This window comes from Squalius cephalus (genome assembly GCF_949319135.1).
Source record: "Squalius cephalus genome assembly, chromosome: 6".
NCBI lineage: Eukaryota > Metazoa > Chordata > Actinopteri > Cypriniformes > Leuciscidae > Squalius > Squalius cephalus.
In genome coordinates, this window is record NC_137127.1 from 1,473,487 (window position 1) to 1,497,092 (window position 23,606).

At 38.1% G+C, this 23,606-nt stretch overlaps 2 protein-coding genes across 2 annotated transcripts in view; one reads left to right on the plus strand and one right to left on the minus strand.

Moving 5' to 3' along the window:
* LOC307160055 (uncharacterized protein) overlaps positions 1-23,606 on the minus strand; it is a 99,586-nt gene that overhangs the window by 44,331 nt on the left and 31,649 nt on the right. The gene's annotated exons all lie outside the window — the stretch shown is intronic.
* LOC307160052 (semaphorin-7A) overlaps positions 17,090-23,606 on the plus strand; it is a 30,951-nt gene continuing 24,434 nt past the window's right edge. The window contains exons 1-5 of the mRNA XM_079873857.1: positions 17,090-17,382; positions 22,467-22,606; positions 22,829-22,876; positions 23,313-23,408; positions 23,485-23,563. Coding sequence (XP_079729983.1) covers positions 17,289-17,382; positions 22,467-22,606; positions 22,829-22,876; positions 23,313-23,408; positions 23,485-23,563 — 457 coding nt within the window. The 5' untranslated portion in view covers positions 17,090-17,288. The remainder of the gene's footprint in view (positions 17,383-22,466; positions 22,607-22,828; positions 22,877-23,312; positions 23,409-23,484; positions 23,564-23,606) is intronic.

Here is a 23,606-nt window from a genome sequence, read left to right on the forward strand (position 1 = left end):
ATGTAACACACCTTTGTGGTATTCCTTATGTATCCATATTCTTGCTCATCTATCACTACTGCTTACAGTGGTAGAGACATTTTTTAAATAACTTTCCTAGGCTATGTTTTAAGCACTGCAGACCTTCTCTTAGCCACTTAATATATTTCTAATGTATGTTTAATATATTTCTAATATGTTTCTAATATATTTTTGGTATGTTTCTAATATATTTCTAATATGTTTAATATATTTTTGTATTACAAATGTTGGTATATAATTTTTTCTTTATTTTTTATTTGTTTCTTTGAAGTAATTGCATTTTCACTTGATTGGTCATGTGATTAATCATGGATGTATGTGATCATGTGATCCTGCATGGCTGTATATATGGAGGTGTGTCTCCCCACTTGTTTCATGTCTGATGAAGGGCTTGGGCCCGAAACGTCACATGTGGTGAGCAACCATTAAAATTGCAAGGAGCATTTTCTGGTGTGCGGACTCAATATTTTACCTCTGCAACTATTTGTCTGCCCAGCACCCAGTTTTATTGTTTTGGATGTGCGTGCTGTACCTTTGAACTTTATTATAGGCTTTAACACATCCTTTAAAATTACAACACAACCATATACATTTTTTTAAACGATACTGAGTTGCATAAACCAGTCTGACTAACTAACCTTATTGTTTTGGACTTGTATAAGCTGATTATGCCACCAGAATGACCCGATGTTTCTGGGCGATCGAGCATGACTCAGTCTCACTCTCTCTCTGTCATAATATTGCGAACTCGTTAAAGTAATTCTGCCTCTGACGGATGACTTCATTCTGGCCAGTTCAGTGCAGAGACGCCCTGAGAGTTCATCAGCCTGAGAATAGCCAGTATAAAGGAGTACGATAGTTCACTTCAGAATCAACATCTCCTGATAGTTTACTCTCCCCCACGCCATCCAAGATGTTCATGTGTTTCTTTCTTCAGTGGAAAAGAAATGAAGGTTTCGAGGAAAACACTCCAGGATGTTCCTCCATATAGTGTCTTCAATGGGGTCCAACGGGTCGAAGGTCCAGATGTGAGTTTCAGTGCAGCTTCAAAGTCTCGACACGATCCAGCCGAGGAATAATATCAACTGTGTTGATAATAATGATTTTAGACCAATTGCCATAACTTCTGTAATTATGAAATGTTTAGAGAGGTATGTGATGTCGAGACTGAAATGTAGTGTAAATTCTATATTGGATCCATTTCAATTTGCCTATGGTGGGAAGAGGGACTGTTGATGCTGTTAACACTATCACTCATTTGACTCTTCAACATCTAGAAACCTCTAATGCTTATGCACGACTGCTCTTTGTAGATTTTAGCTCCGCTTTTAATACGCTACAGCCGCAGTTACTCCTGGGTAAGCTTGTAAAAAGTAATGTTAACCCTTTTATTATTAAGTGGCTCTTTTCTTTCTTAACCAATCGTACTCAAAATGTAAAAGTAAATAATACACTCTCTGATGTTAAATCTATTAGTATTGGCGCGCCTCAAGGTTGTGTATGCTCTCCTTTTCTGTTTACCCTTTATACAAATGACTGTTTTAGTACACTGTTAGACTTTTTATCGTATTTTTGCGGTAACTTACTGGCAGCACTATTGCCAGTAAGTTACTGTAAGTTCCCCTTTACAGTAGCTTACTGTAAATGTGTTATACGGTATGATGCCCTTACCGCAATTTCATTTTACAGTAAGATTTATGTTACGGACCCTGGTCTAGGTCAGGGAAGTAACATAAACAACAACACAATGCTTCTCAGTTAGTCTTTTTATTTGACTTCTCTTGCTCTCTTGATTGTTTTCAGAATATGGTATCTCAGAGTTTACAAAGTGTTTTGAGTAAATCAAGTAAATCAAACAAAGCAATATATGAAGCAAAATCTTCAGGGGTGAGCTAATGCCAAAATAACAAACAAACAGAAACTAACTTTCCCACAAGAAAGCTAACTTCCCTAATGATCACAAATAAAAGAAACAAAAGATACAGAAAAAGTACCCTATCTCCTTAACTATCCAGTAAACAGGAGAAAAGTGAAGGCCTTTTGGCCTACAAAAAAACGAGGCACTCACCCCCTACAGCTTCTCAAAGTCATGTAGCTGGTATATAACAGATGTAATCACAAGCATTGAGGTTTCTAAAAACATATCACCCAGAATTAGGTGGCTAACAGCACTCTGTTAACTCTACACAGGAAGAGCACAGCAGACATTGTGTTACACTTTCACAGGTCAAACACACAGTACAACAAAGTGCAAGCAAAAAAACAGAGAGCTCCCTCCAGAGGAATTCCAGGGGATTTTATAGTCCAGGCCTCTTTCTCTGGTCCAACCACCAACGGCTTCTCATAAAGTCCAGGACCAATCCTAAAGAAGGAGACAGCAGGAACAACAACAAAAGCATCACAACCGTAACACCCCCACCCTTAAAATTACAAATAATTATTTGTAATCACAAAACAATTCTTAATCCTCAAGGTTACTTGGTGCACGTGACAAGGCATCGGCAAGCACATTTTCACATCCCTTCTTGTGCCGAATTTCCAAATTAAAACCTTGTATCAAAAGAGACCAGCGCATCAGTCTATGATTTGAATTCGACATCCGGAACAGAAAAACCAGGGGATTATGGTCAGTATACACCAGGATAGGGACATTACAAGCATCAAGATAAATTTCGAAATGCTGAAGTGCAAGTAACAGTGCAAGAGCCTCTTTTTCGATTGTACTATAATGTCGCTGCGATTTCGTAAACTTCCTTGAAAAATAGCATACTGGGTGATCAATTCCAGTAACATCCTCCTGAATAAGGACTGCGCCTGCTCCCACCTCACTCGCATCCACTTCCAATTTAAATGGTCGTGAAAAATTCGGAGCTGATAGAACTGGGGCACTACACAGCAACGTTTTAACAGCATCAAAAGCTGACTGACATTCTGAACTCCACTCAAAAACTTTGGATTGACTCAGTAAGTTAGTAAGGGGTGATGCAACTTCAGCAAAATTCTTGCAAAAAGCACGGTAATATCCCGTCATTCCCAAGAAACGACGCAGCTCTCGTTTCGTTTTGGGAGCTGGAAAGTCAATTATGCACTCAATTTTCACATTGACAGGACGCACCTGTCCCTGACCCACACATTTCCCAAGATATGTCACGACCGCTTTACCGAACTCACATTTGGCAAGATTCAATGTAAGAGATGCATCACTTAGTCGATGAAAAACTGCATATAGACTTGTTAGATGCTGTTCCCAATCAGATGAATAAACAACAATGTCATCCAGGTATGCCTCACAGTTTTCTAACCCAGCCAGCACTATTCTCATTAGGCGTTGGAAAGTGGCGGGTGCGTTTCGCATCCCGAAAGCCATCCTCTTGTATTGCAGGAAATGATCAGGCGTAACAAAGGCAGAGATTTCTGAAGCCCTGGCGGTCAAGGGTACCTGCCAGTAACCTTTTAACAGGTCAAGCTTGGTTACAAACTTTGCAGCGCCAACCCTATCAATACAATCATCCATCCTTGGTAAAGGATAGGAATCAGGTTTCGTGATGGAATTTACCTTGCGGTAATCTGTGCAAAACCGAAATTTCCCATCTGATTTAGGCACCAACAGACAGGGTGAGCTCCATGGACTGGAACTTGGCACAGCAAAACCGTGTTCTAACAAGTATGCAGACTCTTTTTGCATTATTTCTCTCTTGATGGGGTTTACACGATAGAAATTTTGCTTGATAGGAGAGCAATCACCCACATCAATATCATGTTCCAACACTGTGGTTTGACTAGGCACATCAGAAAAAAGAACAGGAAACTTTTCAATGAGCGCAACAACATCACTTTGACACGCTTCACTCAAATAACACAAATGGGACTTTAAATCCACTAAAAGCTTTGAATTGTCCAACAGAGCACACGATACATCTCGCATCCTAAGCCCATCCTCCTCAGGACAATACACAGCTGCCATAGCAGCAGAGATGGAATCAGTGGCTTTTGGCAAACTCTGAGCTACATCCTTCGGAGTTACATCTCTCATTACATAGGCCTTAAGCATGTTAATGTGACACACTCTGGTCTTTCGCTTTCTGTCAGGAGTATTAATGACATAATCTGTGTCACTTAATTTCTGCTTGATAGTATAGGGACCCGAGAACTTTGCCTGCAATGAGGACCCTGGAAGAGGAAGGAAGACGAGCACCAAATCACCTTCCTGGAAACTTCGATAAACACTCTTTTTATCAAAGCGGGTCTTCATTTTAATTTGAGTGTGGCCCAACTCCGAAAGTGCCACTTCACGAGCTCGGCGTAGGCGTTCTCTGAAGGAATTCACAAACTCGAGTACGCTCGTTTGGGGGGTTGTCTCTGCCAACAACTGTTCACGAAACAGTTTTAACGGGCCCCGCACAGTGTGCCCAAACACTAATTCGGCAGGACTAAAACCTAAGGATTCCTGAACGGTTTCTCGTACAGCAAACATAACCAAGGGAACGCCCTCATCCCAATCTTTCCCAGTTTCAAAACAGTACGTACGCAACATACTTTTCAAGGTCTGATGAAAGCGTTCTAGTGCTCCCTGTGACTCTGGGTGATAGGCACTAGAAAGTTTATGCTTTACAGACAAACAGTCCAGAACCTGAGAAAACAGCTTGGAGGTAAAATTTGTACCTTGATCTGACTGTATAACTCTGGGAATACCAAATGTAGAGAAAAATTTGACCAGTTCTTTAGTCACATTCTTAGCTCTAATGGTACGCATAGGAATCGCCTCGGGGTACCGAGTAGCAGCACACATTAGAGTCAGCAAATATTGATAACCAGACTTAGTCTTGGGTAATGGACCAACGCAATCAATAATAATTCTCTCAAATGGCTCCGACACAATTGGAATAGGATGAAGAGGAGCACTAGGAATTCCCTGATTAGGTTTACCAGCTAGCTGGCACACATGACAGGATCGACAGTACTCTGAAACCGCTTTTTTCAAGCCAGGCCAAAAAAAATAGCGAAGAATGCGACCGAAAGTCTTGTTTACTCCGAGATGACCAGAGAGAGCATGATCATGAGCTAAACACAAAATCTGTTCACGATAATTATGAGGGACCACTACTTGAAACACAGTCTTCCAGCTCAGATCCTTCTCTGATGGGGACCACTTACGCATAAGCACTCCATCCTCCCAAACATAAGCCACATCTTTATCTACTACATCTTTTTGTACAGCCTCAGCGAGACACTTGGCTAGAGACGGGTCAGCTTTCTGTGCGGCCGCCAGCTGTTCTTTTCCGGCCCCAAGCATAGACTCCAACTGGACTACAACATCCTGGTCAGAAACACACACATTAGGAGAAACATCCTGCATACATTCATTTCTGTCAACTTTATCAGTCATAAATGTTTCAGACACATCTAAAACATCATCAAACTTTCTAGTCTGAGCACGGGTTACCGCACAGGCAGTAAAAACAGAAGGAAACTGTTGACCTACATCAAGCTGTTCACAAAACCCAGACACATCTGGCTGATCCACAACAATGGGCTGAGGAAACACCTTACCCCCAGCAATATCATTGCCTAGTATCAGACCTACTCCTTCTATCGGAAGCTGAGCACGTACTCCCAAACTTACAATTCCTGTAAACAAATCAGATTGAAGGTAAACGGAATGCAAAGGAACTTTAACACAGTCGAGCTCAATACCACGGATTAACACGCTTGATCCGCAGGATGACTGTTCTGAGAAGTCTAGTGCGCTTTCCACAATAAAGGATTGAACCGAACCAGTGTCTCGCAAGATTGTAATCGGTTTCAAATTTCCCTGCTCCCCTGTGAGAGATACTGCACCGTTCATAATAAAAGGGCAGTATAAATTTGTATGCGAATTAATAGAATTAAACACAGAGGGAGCAGTATGAACCAGAGCAACTCCCTTTGGTTTCTCAGGAGGTTTAATCTGATTCCAGCGTTTACAATCAGCAATCAAATGTCCTGGCTCGCGACAGAAAAAACAAACGCGCCTCTCTCCCTCCCGAGCCACATTGGTATTACGAAACACATTCGAAGCTGCTTCTCTATTCTCTCCTTTTCCTTTACCCTTAAAAAAACCCCTTGAGCTGTTTCTCACAGGAAACTCAACAGATGAACCATGTTTCTCTCTACACACAGACGGAGTAAAAACAGTTTTGTGCGTGAGCACAAATTCATCTGCCAAAACAGCGGCATTAGTCACAGACAAGACCTTCTGTTCATTCAGATATACAACAATGTTCTCTGAAACACAACTTTTAAAATCCTCTAACAACAAGAGTTCACGTAATTGCTCAAATGTTGTAACTCTGCTTGCTGCACACCATTTATCAAACAACACCGTTTTCTCACGAGCAAACTCGCCGAATGTTTGACTGGTAATTTTCTGATGGTTCCTGAATTTCTGTCGATAAGCTTCAGGTACTAATTCGTACGCTCTCAAAACAGCAGCTTTAACTGTATCGTAATTCAAACTTTGCTCAATAGGTAAAGCTGTACACACTTCCTGAGCTTTACCCACTAATTTACACTGCAATAGCAGCGACCACAACTCTTTTGGCCACCGTAATGTAGCTGCTATGCGTTCGAAAGCGACGAAATAGGAGTCTACCTCCGTCTCTCTAAAAGGAGGAACAAGTGTAACGTATTTACTCACATCAAAGCTGGTCGCAGACGCACCAACAGAAGAGGTAGCGGGTGGACTTTGATTCTGTGCAGGTGAAATTGGAACATTCCCTGGCAAACGAGGAGATGGGGGTCTAGACCTGGGCACAGGCACAGGCACATTAGGTGACGATCTAGCTTGCAATTCCAAACTGCGTAATTTAAATTTATTATCAGCCTCTAACTCAAGAGTCCGAAAATGAAGAAGCTGCGCGTCATAATCCTGTTTCTTTAACTGCAGGTCCAACTCCTTCAATTTAATAGCCAGCATAGGATCAAATCGAGAATGACTAGGATCTATGCTTGAAAAAGGAAAGATATCTCCATCTACTGCTGCCTCAGCACCCTTCTCAATTACTCCTTCCACAGATTCATCTGGCAAAATTCTAGCCTCCACCAGTTTGCTATGCAACTCTTCTTTAACCAATCGTTTTGGCCCCTCCCTATGAACACCAATATTAAAGAAATCTGCAATTTGTAACAAATCAGCTTTACGACACTTATTAAATTCCTCCGTGGTAGGAGACAATGTAAACGACGTTAAATCAAATTCCATGCTAATACTCCTCAAATTCGTCAAGCACCAAAGAAAAATGACCAGGCAAAAAATGCTTGTATGACTAATATCAACTACATTCATTGATATGCAATGGACGAGCCCCCAATTTATGTTACGGACCCTGGTCTAGGTCAGGGAAGTAACATAAACAACAACACAATGCTTCTCAGTTAGTCTTTTTATTTGACTTCTCTTGCTCTCTTGATTGTTTTCAGAATATGGTATCTCAGAGTTTACAAAGTGTTTTGAGTAAATCAAGTAAATCAAACAAAGCAATATATGAAGCAAAATCTTCAGGGGTGAGCTAATGCCAAAATAACAAACAAACAGAAACTAACTTTCCCACAAGAAAGCTAACTTCCCTAATGATCACAAATAAAAGAAACAAAAGATACAGAAAAAGTACCCTATCTCCTTAACTATCCAGTAAACAGGAGAAAAGTGAAGGCCTTTTGGCCTACAAAAAAACGAGGCACTCACCCCCTACAGCTTCTCAAAGTCATGTAGCTGGTATATAACAGATGTAATCACAAGCATTGAGGTTTCTAAAAACATATCACCCAGAATTAGGTGGCTAACAGCACTCTGTTAACTCTACACAGGAAGAGCACAGCAGACATTGTGTTACACTTTCACAGGTCAAACACACAGTACAACAAAGTGCAAGCAAAAAAACAGAGAGCTCCCTCCAGAGGAATTCCAGGGGATTTTATAGTCCAGGCCTCTTTCTCTGGTCCAACCACCAACGGCTTCTCATAAAGTCCAGGACCAATCCTAAAGAAGGAGACAGCAGGAACAACAACAAAAGCATCACAACCGTAACAATGCCCTTACCGCAATTTCATTTTACAGTAAGATGCCCTTACCGCAATTTCATTTTACAGTATGCCCTTACCGCAATTAAATTTTACAGTAAGATGTCCTTACCGCAATTTCATTTTACAGTAGTATGCCCATTTACACTATTTTATTATTTATAGTTTACATGAATGCTATTGAATTTAATAAATTTCAAAAAAGCGACTTGAGTCCATGTACATCAGCATATTCTTTATTCACTCTCACAATCAATTACATCCATTTTATTTATTTATTGTGATGCAACATTAGGCAAGGCAGTTTTATTCATATAGCACATGTCATACACTTTGCCAATTAAAAGTGCTTTACACAGTAAGGAATTAAAATGATCACAAAATAAAAGCAAGGAAAATTAAAGTGCCCCTATTATGGATTTGATTTTTGAAAATGACCTTTCATGTAGTGTGTAACAGCTCTAAGGCCTCGTTTACAAGTGAAATTTAACCCAATTCTGATTTTTTGCTCGTATGTGACACAGATTGGATGTGTTCTATGACAGTGTAAACTGGAAAAAAACACATGCATTCAGATATTTCGAGATCGGTTTCAGGCCTCATTCATATGTGAAAATAAATCAGATATAAATCGGATATGTGCCAATGCGACTGTCATGTAAACAGGCTGATCGGATTTTCTGAGACATTAGGCTACTTCTCCGCGGTTTAATGACAAGAGCAACCCCGATGCGCATCTGCAAAGGGACGGATGGCCTGTTGAAACGTTGTGTCGTCGTAGGAGAGGAATGTGAACAAACGTTGACACAACATATCAAAGGTTGGCTTGCTCATCCTAAAATTTCGGACTCACTGCTAGTGTTGTTCCGATTCCGATACTAGTATCGGAAATGCCGCCGATACCAATAAAAATTGTGGCATCGGTATGGGCGAGTACATCTACCCATGTACCGATCCGATACCATTTTATTAAACAATACCTAGTTATGCACGCTAGCTTTGCTTAACGCTGCAAATCGGAGACCAATTCTTCTTCGCTGCTCTAAACAGTGGTTGCGCTTGTGGCAACACAGGAAGTTGTGCTGTTGCCATAAGCAACCACTGTTTAGAGCAGCGAAGAAGAAATGAAAACGCAAATTTTCAAATGTAGTCGCACGCCAAGCGCATAATGTAAGAGACGCAGGCGCCCAACATCAAATGGCAAACGTAATGAAAATGGAACAAAACTGCGCTACTCGTTATTTTGTGCTTCACGGACAGTTTGGACCAGTGCAGCGCGAGCCGATCTTGCTACACTGTTACTACACAGCACTAAGAGATCCAGTAAAGAAAGCATTTGAATTCGCCACTGAAGTAATACCATCGCTGCGAAATCTAGTGAGAAGCATTCACATTTCTCCGTTATTAACGGATCAAACAGCGCGTGGAGACCTGGAAGAAACATTGTGCTTTCAAGTAACGTTACGTTGGTTTTATTTTGACATTATGAATAAAATTGCTGCCCTCAAATGTTAATCTGAAATAAAATAAACCTTTGTTTATAACTACTACAATATATATATTTTTTTATAAGGAGCTGTTTTTGTTTTATATGTCAAGTATAGCTCCATCATTGCTCAAAGTAAAAAATGATCCTACTTTATGATGTTAGTTTTAAAAAAAAATAAAAAATTTAAATCAAGGAAATTTCTCTGGCATTTCTTTCCTTTTGCTGTATTGAAAACGTACCGAACCGTGACACCAGTGTATGGTATCGAACCAAACCGTGAATTTTGTGGACCCCTATTATTCATATATAGTTTTTTAGATTCCTAGATTTATTTGTTGCACTTTTTTATACAGTTATATATTGTAAAACTAAAATACCTTTTATAAAATAATTCTATCAATTCATACAGGACTAGTATGAATTGCAGCTGTATAGATACACACAGGTATCGGATTAGTACTCGGTATCGGCCGATACCCTGAGTCCAGGTATCGGAATCGGTATCGGGAAGGAAAAAAGGGTATCGGAACATCTCTACCCACTGCTTCTCGTTAAAGCTCGCCACAATTCAGTAGTAAATAGCATAATAGGGGCACTTTAAAACAGTTATAAAAACAATTTAAAAAGATGTACAGTACAGTTATAAAATGAATTAAAAGAGTAAAAAGATAATACATAAATTAACTTCTCATCTGGCAATACACCGGTGTATCATATTTTTCACAACTCCCAGTTTTACTCTGAGATTTTCCCATGGTGATTACACTGTCTGTGGTGTTCTTGCGGCACGCCTTAGAAATCAGCGTATCCAAAAAACCTGATTTCCCCTCAAAATCGTACATGAGAAGCTCTAGGACTGACTCACGGGGTAACCTCGGGTTCACTACCCCATCAGTCCGCACCCCAAAGATTTGTCCGGAAGCTCTAGGAATGGAATCGATCCAGTCCGCACCCCACAGAACCTCGAGTTTAAATACACGTCAAACTCACTACTTCACCACAGACAGAGGTCATCAGCATGGTTTCATCTTAGCCTGGGTTTCCCCATACTGCCTTGAGCAGCGCGATTTTATTCACGCTGCAAGGTAGTCTGGACACCATGGACTAATTTTTCCCCTGAAATAGGGAACCAATCACAGAACGGGGAGGGAGCAGGAAGACGATGACGAAGTATATGCGACACACCGAAGCAGTTTGTTTATCTATGGATCCAACATGACAGACGTAAAAATATATGCATATTTTTAGGAACACATCTACAAAAATATGCCTGTATTTCAAGTTGATAAAATAATTTAAAATCCACATCAGTTTATTTGTGCCGACGCGCCACGCCCTCCCAGGATCTATAACGTTACCTAGGCTACTTCCACTTTTAAAAATGCATCACAACCGCGCGCGCGCGTTCTGCTTGCAGTCGTCGAGATAGATGCTGAGGAGTTGAAGAAAAGAATAGCTAGTGGAGATTGTAAAGTTGTCGACAATACGTCATCAAAAATCAAGTCTAGTGTGTGGGAGAAATTTGGAGTTATCTGAAGAGAATATTGTGAAAGGCTTTGCTGCAAACATTTTCGTGTTGGATAGCCGCAAATGTGGAACTTCATCCCTGAGGAAGCACGCAGATAACTGGTAACAAAGCCGTTCTATCGAACGGTATTTTTCATATTTAACACTGTTAAGTATGTGTGGTGTGCAGGGTGTGTTTGAACCCAAAATTGTCAGATGTAGGCTAGACGAAATTGTGTGGCATATAGTGTTGTAGCCGCGTCTGTTCGATTTGTGTGGTAACGTTAGCCATGTTCTTCATGTATCGGCCTTTTGACAGCTTCGGCTATAATGGTCGTGTAATAACTTCTGTATGACCTGGCAATAAAAATGTTTGTAAGTGTGTCTATAATGTGATAGTCTAAACTGATTTTATTTCGGGTGCGGGTCGGGTGTCGGTTCTATTTTAAGCGGGTCGGTGCAGATTTTTGTTAGTGCTGCTGTTGGAAAACGGGTCGGGTGCGGATTTACAAAATCGGACCCGTGCAGGACTCTCTGGTGTACACATAAATCTCTGACCCATCGTCGTCTTCTTCGTTGAATATCTGTCGCTCTACATACGTCATCTGGTATAATTTGAAATGATTGGCTATGAGCTGCGTACAGGCGCATTTGATAGACATTCGTAGCGCCCAATAAACGGCTCTGGGCATTCGTAAACCACGCCTCAAATACGAGAAAATGTACATGTGGTTTCCAGACCACGTCTCAAAGAGAAAGTGGTCTGACGTTAGCCAGGCTAGTTTCATCTCTCAATTTCCCCAATTAAGTAATTTATGTTTGTCTCTTACCCAATTCGCAGTGCCATTTGAGTTCAGTTTAGAATCAAAAGGAGGATGCAAAAAGAGAACTGAATTCTTAACAAATCAAAGCAGGGATCATGACAATACGCAAAAAAAGCATCCCAGTTGGTCTTGACTGGCCTCCATACCAGTAAACCACTGATGGCTGATCTGAAAAAACAAACAAAAAAAAAACAGAGAAAATGTGTGAGAAATGGTTGAGTTTGGAGTTGTGGGGTTTATTTAATCTAAATTTGTTCATGGACAGACGAGGAATCAACTTGTGCAACAGCAGTTATTACCAGTCAAGTTAGTTTAAATAGTATAGCTTTATTGCACATCCCTTGTTAGGGAACTCTATTAATTGCTTGAATGTACAATTACGTTAAAGGTACACTGAGTAACTTTATGGCCCTTCAAACTTAAATCTGAAATAGAAAGCTTTTGTAACATTACAAATGTTTTTACTGTCACTTTAAGTCAATTTAATGCATCCTTGCCAAATTAAAGTATTAATTTAATTTAACAACCAAAAAAAAAAAAAAAAATACTGACTGAACAGTAGTGCTTTCTATTTCAGATAAATGCTGTTCTTTTGAACTTTCTATTCAAAGAACCCTGAACAAAAAGTGTACAACTGAAAATAATCAGAAATGTTTCTTGATTCACACAAGTGCTCCTAAAAAAAGTTATGCTGCAAGTTCTCCATTACAATATGTTAATCACATAATGCATCTGATAGTTAGTCAAAACATACTTACAAAGCCAAAGATGCTCAGTGCTGAGGCTCTTATAAGAGCCTTTGGGCTGTAGTTAGCTCCTGATGACACAGGGAAAAGAGAGAAATAGAAGAAACATTATTTTTCAGCAATGATTATTGGCAAATGACTATATGTTATGAACATGATAAATGACAGATCTAGGATGACTGCTAGATTGATCAATTACACAATCAGATGACAGTTTTACCAATAATTGGCATAGAATTTAAAAAAATATTTTGCAATGAATATTTTTAAATTAGTCTGCCTTTACATTGCTTTAAATGCCTTACTATTTTTTAACATGTCATATTTCGGTCCTGTGCAGAGTGAATCCAGCATTTATACGTAGCTGTCACATCTCTTACATCGTGTCTACACTTTGTTAATGAGAGTTTTCGCGAGCCTGCATAACTCGGCACTGAATAAAAACTCCTGCGTTCTCCACAGCGCGAAAACAAATAAGCACAAATATGCACTGGAGCGTTTGGTTTGGCAAATCTGTTTCGCCAATATATTATAACAGTATCAAGTAACAGTATCAAAGTAGCAATCTCTTGCTTGCGTTTGAGGGTGCATAGCACCCCCATAGAGCCGGGCCTGGGGCAGAGAGAGCGCGAGGGAGTGCCTTTGAGAAAACGTGCCTGGGCCTAACTTACTTCAAAACGAAAACTTACTTCCTAACTTACTTCAAAACTACTAAAATATGCCATAACTGGTCGTAAAAAGGACAGAAAACCTTTGTTTGTGTAAATATTAGATTGGGTCCATCTACTGGAAAAGGCAGTCAGTCAATTCTATGGCATTTAATGGGATATTAAAGCGGCAGTTTCGAGGAAAATTAGACTCTCCTGTGAGCTGTTTTTAAAAGCCTATTAGATTTTATTATTTACTTTCTTCGTAAATGTAGCTATATTTAATTGATGTTGGTAATGGTTTACTTTGTAAAAGTAACTTATAAAATAAATTTGTTCAGTAAAAAGTACTTACCTTAGAAAACCCCCAGCTGGCGTCTAGCGATCCACTCTCTCTCAGCAGGGACGTCCGTTATGAGCGCGCACTCGACACGTGACGTCACACAAACCTCAGTTTACACTCTGCCAGGTTGTTGCGCGGGCTTTGCAACAATTTAAATTTTGTGAGGTGTAAGCAAAGTTTATATATATATATATATATATATATATATATATATATATATATATATATATATATATATATATATATATAAAGTTTATATTAATTTAAAATAAAATTAAAATACATTTATATAATTTATATTGCCTGTATGGGAACCAGTTGTGAATATATATATTTGTTATTGGAGAAAATGCTAATATAAAAATTACTCTGGTCTCTCACTAAGAACTAATTTTAAATCCTTCCATCCACCTGTTATTTATTTATTTATTTATTTATTTAATTTAACTTTTACACATCCAGTGTTTGTATAGCTTAAAAATGAGAATGCAGATTCATGATTTTCATCTGCAGAACAAGATCTGGGGGGGGGGGGGGTATGATATTTTAATATGCCTAAAACATAAATACAATATGCATATACTACAAACTTAAAAAAAATCTGTCTTCTTCATTTACAGTAGCACTATCGCTTTTGCGTAAACAGTAAAGTACTGTAAATTCCATATACAGTAAGTTACTGTAAATTTCATTAAAAATACCCACAATGCAGTGCATATTACAGTAGTTAACCGTATATAATATAAGTGGTATTTTACTGGGATTTTTTGCGGTAAGTTACTGTAAAATTACGGCAAAGTTTAACAGTGTATAAATAAGAATAATTATATTATCAAATACTCTGATGACACAGTGATATTGAATCTCTTAGAGAAAGATCATGATATATTAGCGTATCAGTCTGAAATTGAGAATTTTGTGCGGTGGTGTAATGTAAATCATCTTATCGTAAATGCATCAAAAACGAAGGAAATGATAATAGATCCAAAAAGATTAGGTGATTACAGCCCAGTTATCATCTATGATAATATCATTGAGCAGGTGGATACCTATAAGTATCTAGGTGTGGTCATTGATCGTTCATTTACCTGGAAAGCCCACATTGATTATATTTGTTCAAAATTTCAACAACGATTGTATTTTTTGAGAAGACTTAGGCTGTTTGGTGTAAATCAGAGAATTATGCAATTATTTTATTATGCTGTTTTAGGTAGTCTTTTGAATTATGGGATGCAAACTTGGTATGGCAATCTTTCGGTCCAATTAAAATCACAGCTTGCTCGTCTTGTGAAAATTGCAATGAAAGTTATGGGTGTAGGAGAGTACTCATCACTTCAATCAATTTACGAATCGTTGATTTTTAAAAATGCACAGACAATAGTGAGTGATTCAAGCCATGTTTTATTTCCAATGTATCAGATGCTGCCATCAGGGAGACGGTATAGAGTCCCATTGTGTAAGAGCAACCGTTACAAAAAGTCATTTATTCCTGTATCTATTAATATGTTGAATAGCAAGATGTAGTAATGTAGTGTTGTTGTTTTTGTTTTTTTTTAAATCCTTTTTAATTAACCTATATGGTGGGAAGAGGCACTGTTAATGCTGTTATCACTTCAGCTTTTATTGGTTTGTGTGTGCATATGTGTATGTATGTATATGTTGTGTATTATTGCAGCTTGAATCCAAGACAAATTTCCTTAAAAAGGACAATAAAGTATACAAACAAACAAAACAAACAATAAGAGTCTCATCTAGACACACCAGCGGACATTTTAGAACAAAATAAACATTTATATACTTTTAACCACTAATGCTGGTCTTGCTCTCGCTGTGATGAGACACACATTACGTCATCAGGTTGAAAAGTCACGCGTGACACGGGGACGAACCGACCTAGTGTTTACAAACCAAACATGCAAGTTTAGACTAAGTCAAAGTCAAGTTTTTCGCCCTACACATTTCTGACCCGGAGCACGCGTGACCTTTCATACGTAATGTGTGGCGCATGATCACAGCTAGTGCAAGACGAGCATTTGTGGTTAAAAAGTATATAAATGTTTATTTTTTAAAAGAAAATGGCCGATCGTTGTGCTAGATAGCTTCAGTGGGCAACAAGTCTCGGGCTACAGGGTGATATGGCCATATGATCACACTAGTATCTAGAGAATGATCACTAGTACCAAATGGAATAGATAATTTTTCTTTTATTAGTAACCAATTCATATTTTCCCCTTTTGCCATAAATACACCACATTTTTATTTCCTAGTTTTTAAACTAAAGTCTTAAGCTAAATACAAACTTGAGAAAATAAATAAATATATATATAGGCCTACACAGTACTGTGCAAAAGTCTTAGGCATGTTAATACCCCCCCCCCCCCGTTTTAAATGCTGTTAAAACGTTAACAGCATTTATTCATAAAAACAGCATTTATTCAAAATAAAAACATTTCTAACAATATAAATCGTTACCATCACCTTTTATCAATTTAACGCATCCTTGTTGAATTAAAGTACTCATTTCTTTACAAAAAAATATTTATTGTTCCCAAACTTTTGAACGGTAGTGTATATTGTTACAAAAGATTTCTATTCTAAATAAATACAGTTCTTTTTAACTTTTTATTCATCAAATAATCCTGAAAAAAGTATCTCAGGTTATGAAAAAAATATTAAGTAGCACAACTGTTTCCAACATTGATCATAAATCATCATATTAGAATGATTTCTGAAGGATCATAAGAATTTTGTTTTTTTCTCTCAGAATTTTGTAAACCGCATCATGTGATTTTCAAAAGCCCAGCACAGCACCGCACATTTTTGATTTACCCCTTATTTAACATTTTAATCTGTCATAAAAAACGTTTGGTTACAAACATGTTACAAACAACCAAGTTGCTCTCCCAATACTCGTGTAAAAGAATCGTGTTATTTTCTACTCTGACGATTTAACATTTGTGTTTTTTACAGAGGACTTTTGTTTTGTAGTGCGCGCGCAGTCATGCGCAGTTCAGCATCAGGGGCAGTTGCTTTGGCACAGACTGTTTTTAGTCAGCTTTTAGGTGTATAAAAGAAAGAAAATAGTCAAAACATGGACCATAGGCGAGGAGCAGACACGGTTAGTTTATTTATTTATTAGTTGTTTTTAAAAAAAAAGTTCTTGTCATTTCTGACATTTGATGTTCACTAATATAACGCTAAAACCATTAAATCATCGTACATAACGCGTCTTCTCTGACATGTATGATGATGGTGTCATTTCGCGCTCTTAGCTTACTTAAATTCAATTTATTCTAATTCAATTTATTTTAATTCAGTAAATTGTATAAATGTTTAACTGCCATATGGCGGATGGTTAAGTTACTCGTCACCCATTTCGAGTTAAATGAGAACACAGTAGCGTATGTCAGGCAGCATTGTCTTGTATTTAACGTTATTATAAAACTGAGTGTATTACAGTTATCTTGGCATTCAGATGAAGAACCACAGCATACATCCCACTTATCAAGTGCACTGCACACACGCACACACACACACACACACACACACACACACAAGATAACCGCCCCTTCTTTAATAACTCAGAGGAAGTTTAACAGACGCACTTTAAAAACTCACTCAGTCTGTCAAAACTGTCAAAACTCGCTTGTAAAGATGGACTGGACGTGTTTCTGTGTGCTTTTGATATGGATTTCATGTGTTTGTTCAACAAAACTGCATAATGCTCGAGTGACAGTGAAAAACGAAGGTGAGCGAACATTTACTTGTTATATTCTTAAAATCATCGTTCTGTGAAGAAAAAACTAACCAAACACACACATACACACACACATAGGGTGGTCAAAAAGTTTGGATATGTGTGTGTGTGTTTGTTTAGTTAGTTGTATTATTACTGACTGTAATATAGCCTATGTATGTAGCCTATATAGCCTATATAAACATGCCAACTTTTGAGTTCAGCTTGAAGGGAGAATTATTTTAATATCATTTAAATTATTTTTTAAATAATATTAATATTATAATATTGCTATAATATAAAAATAGGATATTAACTGTCTGATTTTATACAATTAATACTAGGCTATACGGTGGTTTTTCTAACATATTTTTCTAACAATAGAGCTGCCAACTCTACGCATTTACCTCAGGAAAGCCAATTAATGACCATAATATAGGCTATAGCACGTTAGTTGGCTAGAAAAAAAGAGCTATTTTGCTAAATATATGTACTATATTACATATTTATTATATTTTTACTTATATCATTAAATAAAGTTGTTATTATATTAAAAAAAAACGCATTATATTTAATTTGAGCTATTTTTAACCTTAAATAATACTGATAGGGCTCTCTGTATGTTTAAACATTGTAACATGGTGTCACTAAACCTAATCAAATTCAGTTTAGTTACTAAAATGTAAAAATTAGTAAATCGAAAAAAAAGAGGGTAAAAATAGAATGGATATGTAATATAGTGCCTATAGCAAAATGCTCCTCTCTAAAGTAATTTTCTGAGGTAAATGTGACATAGTTTACAAGATGTTTTATTGTCGTTTTTCTGCGATTGAAACTACTTGAGTTGTGATTGATTTCAGTGAGTTGTTCTGTATCTTTCAACATTCCTACTGATGTTGATTCATGTTTATTTAACGCTGTAACTACTAGTAGTAAAGAGGAAGAGATGATCGGTTCAAAGGCCAGTGGAACTTAGGCACATTAATAATACGGAAGCTTGTTTCCGTCACGGAATAAAACAATTCAAAAGACAAGTGCGACTTACTTACATCTCACAATTCTGATATAAAGAATATAATCTCGCAATTGCGTTAAAGTCAGAATTGTGAGTTTATATCTTGCAATTCTGACTTTATAACGACACCCTTGCCTAATTTAGTATTAGCGGTGTTATGAATATGCAAATGAGCCCCGCCTCCACGCACTCACTCAGCTCAGAGATTCACTTGTTGACGATCACACGTTGCCCTGATTGGTTACAAGGTAGTTTGTGACATCAGAAACTACTGTAACCTCTGTTCCCTGAGAACAGGGAACGAGACACTGCGTCGGTTTGACGCTTTGGGGAACGATATACCAACGCCACCATGCTGAGGGGAGTACATGCCAAATAATGGATGGCTCACGAGAGCTGGAGCGTTATGACTGGAAAGAAAACCGTTCCTCAAGCGACTTCCCTCTGAAAAAACCCACGGTTCCAGTCTCTGCCTCAGCGCGAGCGGGACCCGTCCCACCTGGTACAGGTACCTGTCCCTCTTCCCTCAAGGGTTTTCTCAAGGGAAAAACTCATGGTTGGCACAAGCAAATCCCTCAGGAACTGATCCTGCGGGTCTGAGCCCAAATAATAAACACACAAGTTGTGCGTGTCATCAGGTGTCAGCAGACACAGATGCACACACTTCCAGAAGCGTTTTTCAAAAGCCATGATTATCTTTTTGAAGTTTCAGGTTGAAGCGAATAGACAAAACAGTCCCTTAAGACGAAAATGTTCTCCAGGCTCTCCTTGTATACTTCTGGATCGCACTAGTATTGATGTTATAGGCTGTCGTCGGCCAATAGGATTGTCGTGATTAGATAAGCGTTTCAGACACTGGTTCACGCGGAGGCGTTCCCCATAGCGTCAGATCGACGCAGTGCGAGTTCCCTTTCGAAAGGCAAACCAGCGATTTCAAAGTGTGTTTTTGAGACTGTCTTTGGTTCACAGCCGTTTTAAGGAGGAAATACTCAGCAATGCTGTCGACTTATGAATTTACACATGGTTTGTCTTAAAGTCCGCGTGAACCGGAAGTTGCAAACGACTTTTCTCAAGTGTTGTGACGTATTTCCCAGTGAAAGGAATATTGAACAGAGGGCAGGGTTTTACTCTAGCGCTCCTCCTCTCCATCTCTCGCTCATAGCGGACTAACGGTTTGAGGGGAGTGGTTAAGCGTTTCCCAACCCAAGCCGTCAAACCTACATCATCAGAGAAGGAACGCCATTCCAGACCGGAAGTAACTTTTCAGACTTTGATTAAAGATTACGACGGCAAACAATTTTTTTCTGTGTATTAACTTGCACGGATTAGGCTTATTGTTCACCACAAGACTAGTAATATGCGCTAACAAAGTAAATAGGGTCAATTTTGATTTCAGTTGGACTTTAAAGCATATTAAAAACACCATATAGACATAAAAACAAAATTAAAAACTGGATATGATCACATATTCTTTTATATATTTTAAATAACATTAAAAGCTTGATTTTTCACCAAAGGGGACTTTAAATTGTTTGAAAAACTTTTTATTGGCGGATGTTACATGAAAATATGTTAAAGGGATAGTTCACTTTGAAATTAAATTTTGGTATGTTTTAGCTTACCTCAAGGGCATCCAAGATGTAGGTGTCTTTGTTTCCACCGTTGTTTCAATTTTGATATTTTTAGGTCAAACCGTTCTTGTCTGACAGTCATATAATGCAGGTCTATGGTCACTGTCTCAAAGAGCATGCACAGAGTCCAAATTAAACAATTCCCCATCGTCCAAATTAATCAATTCCCCATCGTAAGTACACATTGAAGGCCTAAGACACGAAACGAGCGGTTTGTGTGAGAAAACGAACAGTATTTATATCGTTTTTACCTCTTATAACACAACCACGTCCAAGTGATCTGAGGGCGCGGGCGCTTCCTATTGTGTGACGTGTGCACAGACTGGTGCATGGATATATACACTTAGGCCATCAATGTGTACTTACAATGGGGAATTGTTTAATTTGGACGATGGGGAATTGTTTAATTTGGACGATGGGGAATTGTTTAATTTGGACTCTGTGCATGCTCTTTGAGACAGTGACCATAGACCTGCATTATATGACTGACAGACAAGAACGGTTTGACCTAAAAATATCAAAATTGAAACAACGGTGGAAAAAAAGACATCTACATCTTGAATGCCCTTGAGGTAAGCTAAAACATACCAAAATTTAATTTCAAAGTGAACTATCCCTTTAACAGTGTTTTATATCCAAATCTAATATTTAATAGTCAAATATTCACATTTTCATGTGTCAAAGCCTCACTTCATGTTCACATGTATTCTCATGAACTCTTTGGTAATTACCCACAAACCACTCAGGGGTTTGTTTCCAACTATGTGGAGTTGTGCGGACACAACTATAGCCGCGTTTCCATTACCCTTCAAATTGCGCAAATTGAAATTGCGAATTAAAAATACGCTCAATGGAAACACGTCAATTTCGCAAAAACTCCCGTTTATCGCAAAAAAGTTTTTACGCTCTCATGAGGTGGTTTTTCAGGCAATTCGAAAAAGGAATATTTCGCAAAACTGCAATGGAAACAGTTTTTGCGCATTTACAGTCACCTGACTTAGAAGACGCGGTGTGTTTGAGGTCCATGTATAGCTACGCAAATAGGCCTAATAATTATTTTATATTATTTTATTTTAACATTTAATAGGCTATATTTAGAAGACGCTTTTATGCAAAAAAAGAACAAAGCGTGAGGAGCGCTGCATGGCACGGAGGCGCGGGCGTGAACACTTGCATTTTCCTATCAACAGTGGAAACAACTTAAAAATACTCTATCATTTCTGGCCATACAGAAAATAATAATACATTATTCTCAACTACTTTTATTTGTGTAAACTCACAATAACAAAATAAAACGTTGTGCTTTTGTAAAGTAAAAGAAAACAACCAGACGCACTTTCATGATCTCCGTAAACTGGAGCGCGAGAACTGAAACAAAATATAGGCTAAAGCTTGAAATGTCCACTTTAAAACGAACAAATTCGAATCGAAAGCTAATACCTTCTGATTTTGTAATTCGTATGAAAGGTGCATTTCTCTCTAAAAGCGCATCTGCTTAACAGCGGAGATGGAGATGTGATTTTAGCCAAAACAATAGTTTATTAATAATATTAATGGCTCTTCTCATTCAGCACTGCGGGAAAACATCAATTCCAGGTTCTAATTTGGCCTTAGAAAACCAGTAAAATCGAGATGTTTTCCATATTAATTTGTGACTATTTTAAATGTTTAATAAAGGGGCAAAAAGTCATAAACAAAAATCTGAAAATTCTTCGATATTTACTTTTTTTTGCGCAGCAGTTGGTGTAGCCAGTTCAAATTAAAATTTTGGTGTTCAACTTTGCGTTTTAAAAAGACAACAACCGTTCATTTTTCGTTTTTCAACTACGGGTTAAAAAAGGAAAAACGAATGGACACAAAATAGCCTACATGGATCGTTTGGACAGAATACGAGACAGAGTTCTTTATTAAATTCATTAAAAAAATAATAATAATTAGACTATAGGAATACTGGATTCTAAATCTCAAAGAAATGCCACAATCAAAACCTCGGAGCAGAAATGAGGGCGAAACACCCAGAAACTCCATGTGTCGTTCGCATTATAAGGGTCTTTCCCTGATGCTTGGATAACACGCCACGTACTCCTTCCATTAATAATAATAATGTCTAATGCGTTGGCTGTGATATGTTATAAACCAACGTCAGTTGCCGTGATTTTTGGAATGACTTATCGCGAGAGAAAAAAGGACGTTTTAGTCGCATAACATCGGTTAATGGAAACGCCGTCATTTCGCAATAGTTTTTTATCGATATTTAGATAATAGCGCAAAACATTTGCGCAAATCTGTAATGGAAACGCGGCTTATGATACGAACTCGACTGAACTTTCGACCATATTAGTTGGCTAATGATGCTTTTGGGAAACGCAACCCAGAGCTGGTGTTGTGCATTAATAAACTGGATGCACACTTTTTGGATATTATATCTTCAGTTTTTCTCTCTCTTTCAGGTATAACCAGGTCTTCATTTGAAAACCACCATAGTGGCTTCGTTAAGCTGGTCCGCACCTCTGGTAGCAAAATCATCTGGGTTGGAAGAAACGAGACCCTTTATTCCATCACACCAGCACAAGACCTTAAACCCAAACTGGTATTTTACTTGAAACGATAATGCAAAACCACACGTAGGCCTAACTGCTGTGATGCAAATCATTTTAAATATTGATATACATTCAAATCCCTTTTCTCATTAAGAGTTTATGGCTTGAGTAACATGATTATCAAGTTTGAAGGTTATGTTTGTGCAGTGTCAACTTTTTTGGCTTGTAATATGAGATGTTTGCTGTAATAGACTGTTTGCATCCTTGTTTAGGTAAACGTGAATCTCTGCAATGATGAAAGTGAAGATTCAGACAATTCAGTAAGTATTAAGAAGAGAGTTTAAGGAAAACGTTAATGCAAGATTTTTGATATTCAGACTTCCTAGAGTATCAAACTTGACTGACTCCGGTATTTACCAATCTGCTTATTAAACTTTGTTTTAAAACCAGTTTACTGGTTTAAATATGTAGACTTAACAAAACAAACAAACAAACAAAAAAAGTGTTTTCTCCTCTTCATTCGGCTGCACAAGAGGAAAACATTTCTATAATATCTTGAGTTAAAATCGAAGTCAATATATTTCTGTGAAACTTTATCAGTAAGGACACACACACACACACACACACACGCTGACAATGCCGGTTACAGTGTTTATTCAAACATTATCATAAACATTATCAATGTTGTTTCAGGAGCTTCTGGTGTTTTTGTCCCATTAAAGGTCACTAACGGCTGTTGAACTGTTGATTTTTCAGAAGTGTCCGTACAGGCTCTCTCTGCTCAGCCAGAGCGCTGATGGACATGTGCGTTTCTGTGGATCTGCCGGTGAAAGCACAAAGTGCTGTAACTTGGTATGTCCTGATTTTACTGTACGCTGTTTGAACTGGTGTGAACATATGAATCTGAGTCTGATCTGTTTTGTTCCAGACCTCCAGTTATTCCCTGACTGACTGCTTCAAATTAGAAAATTATGTGCCAGTTATTGATGAGCCGTCATTACTTGATGGTGAGTATTGCACACAGTTTTGAGTATTGGTGTATGCGTTTGT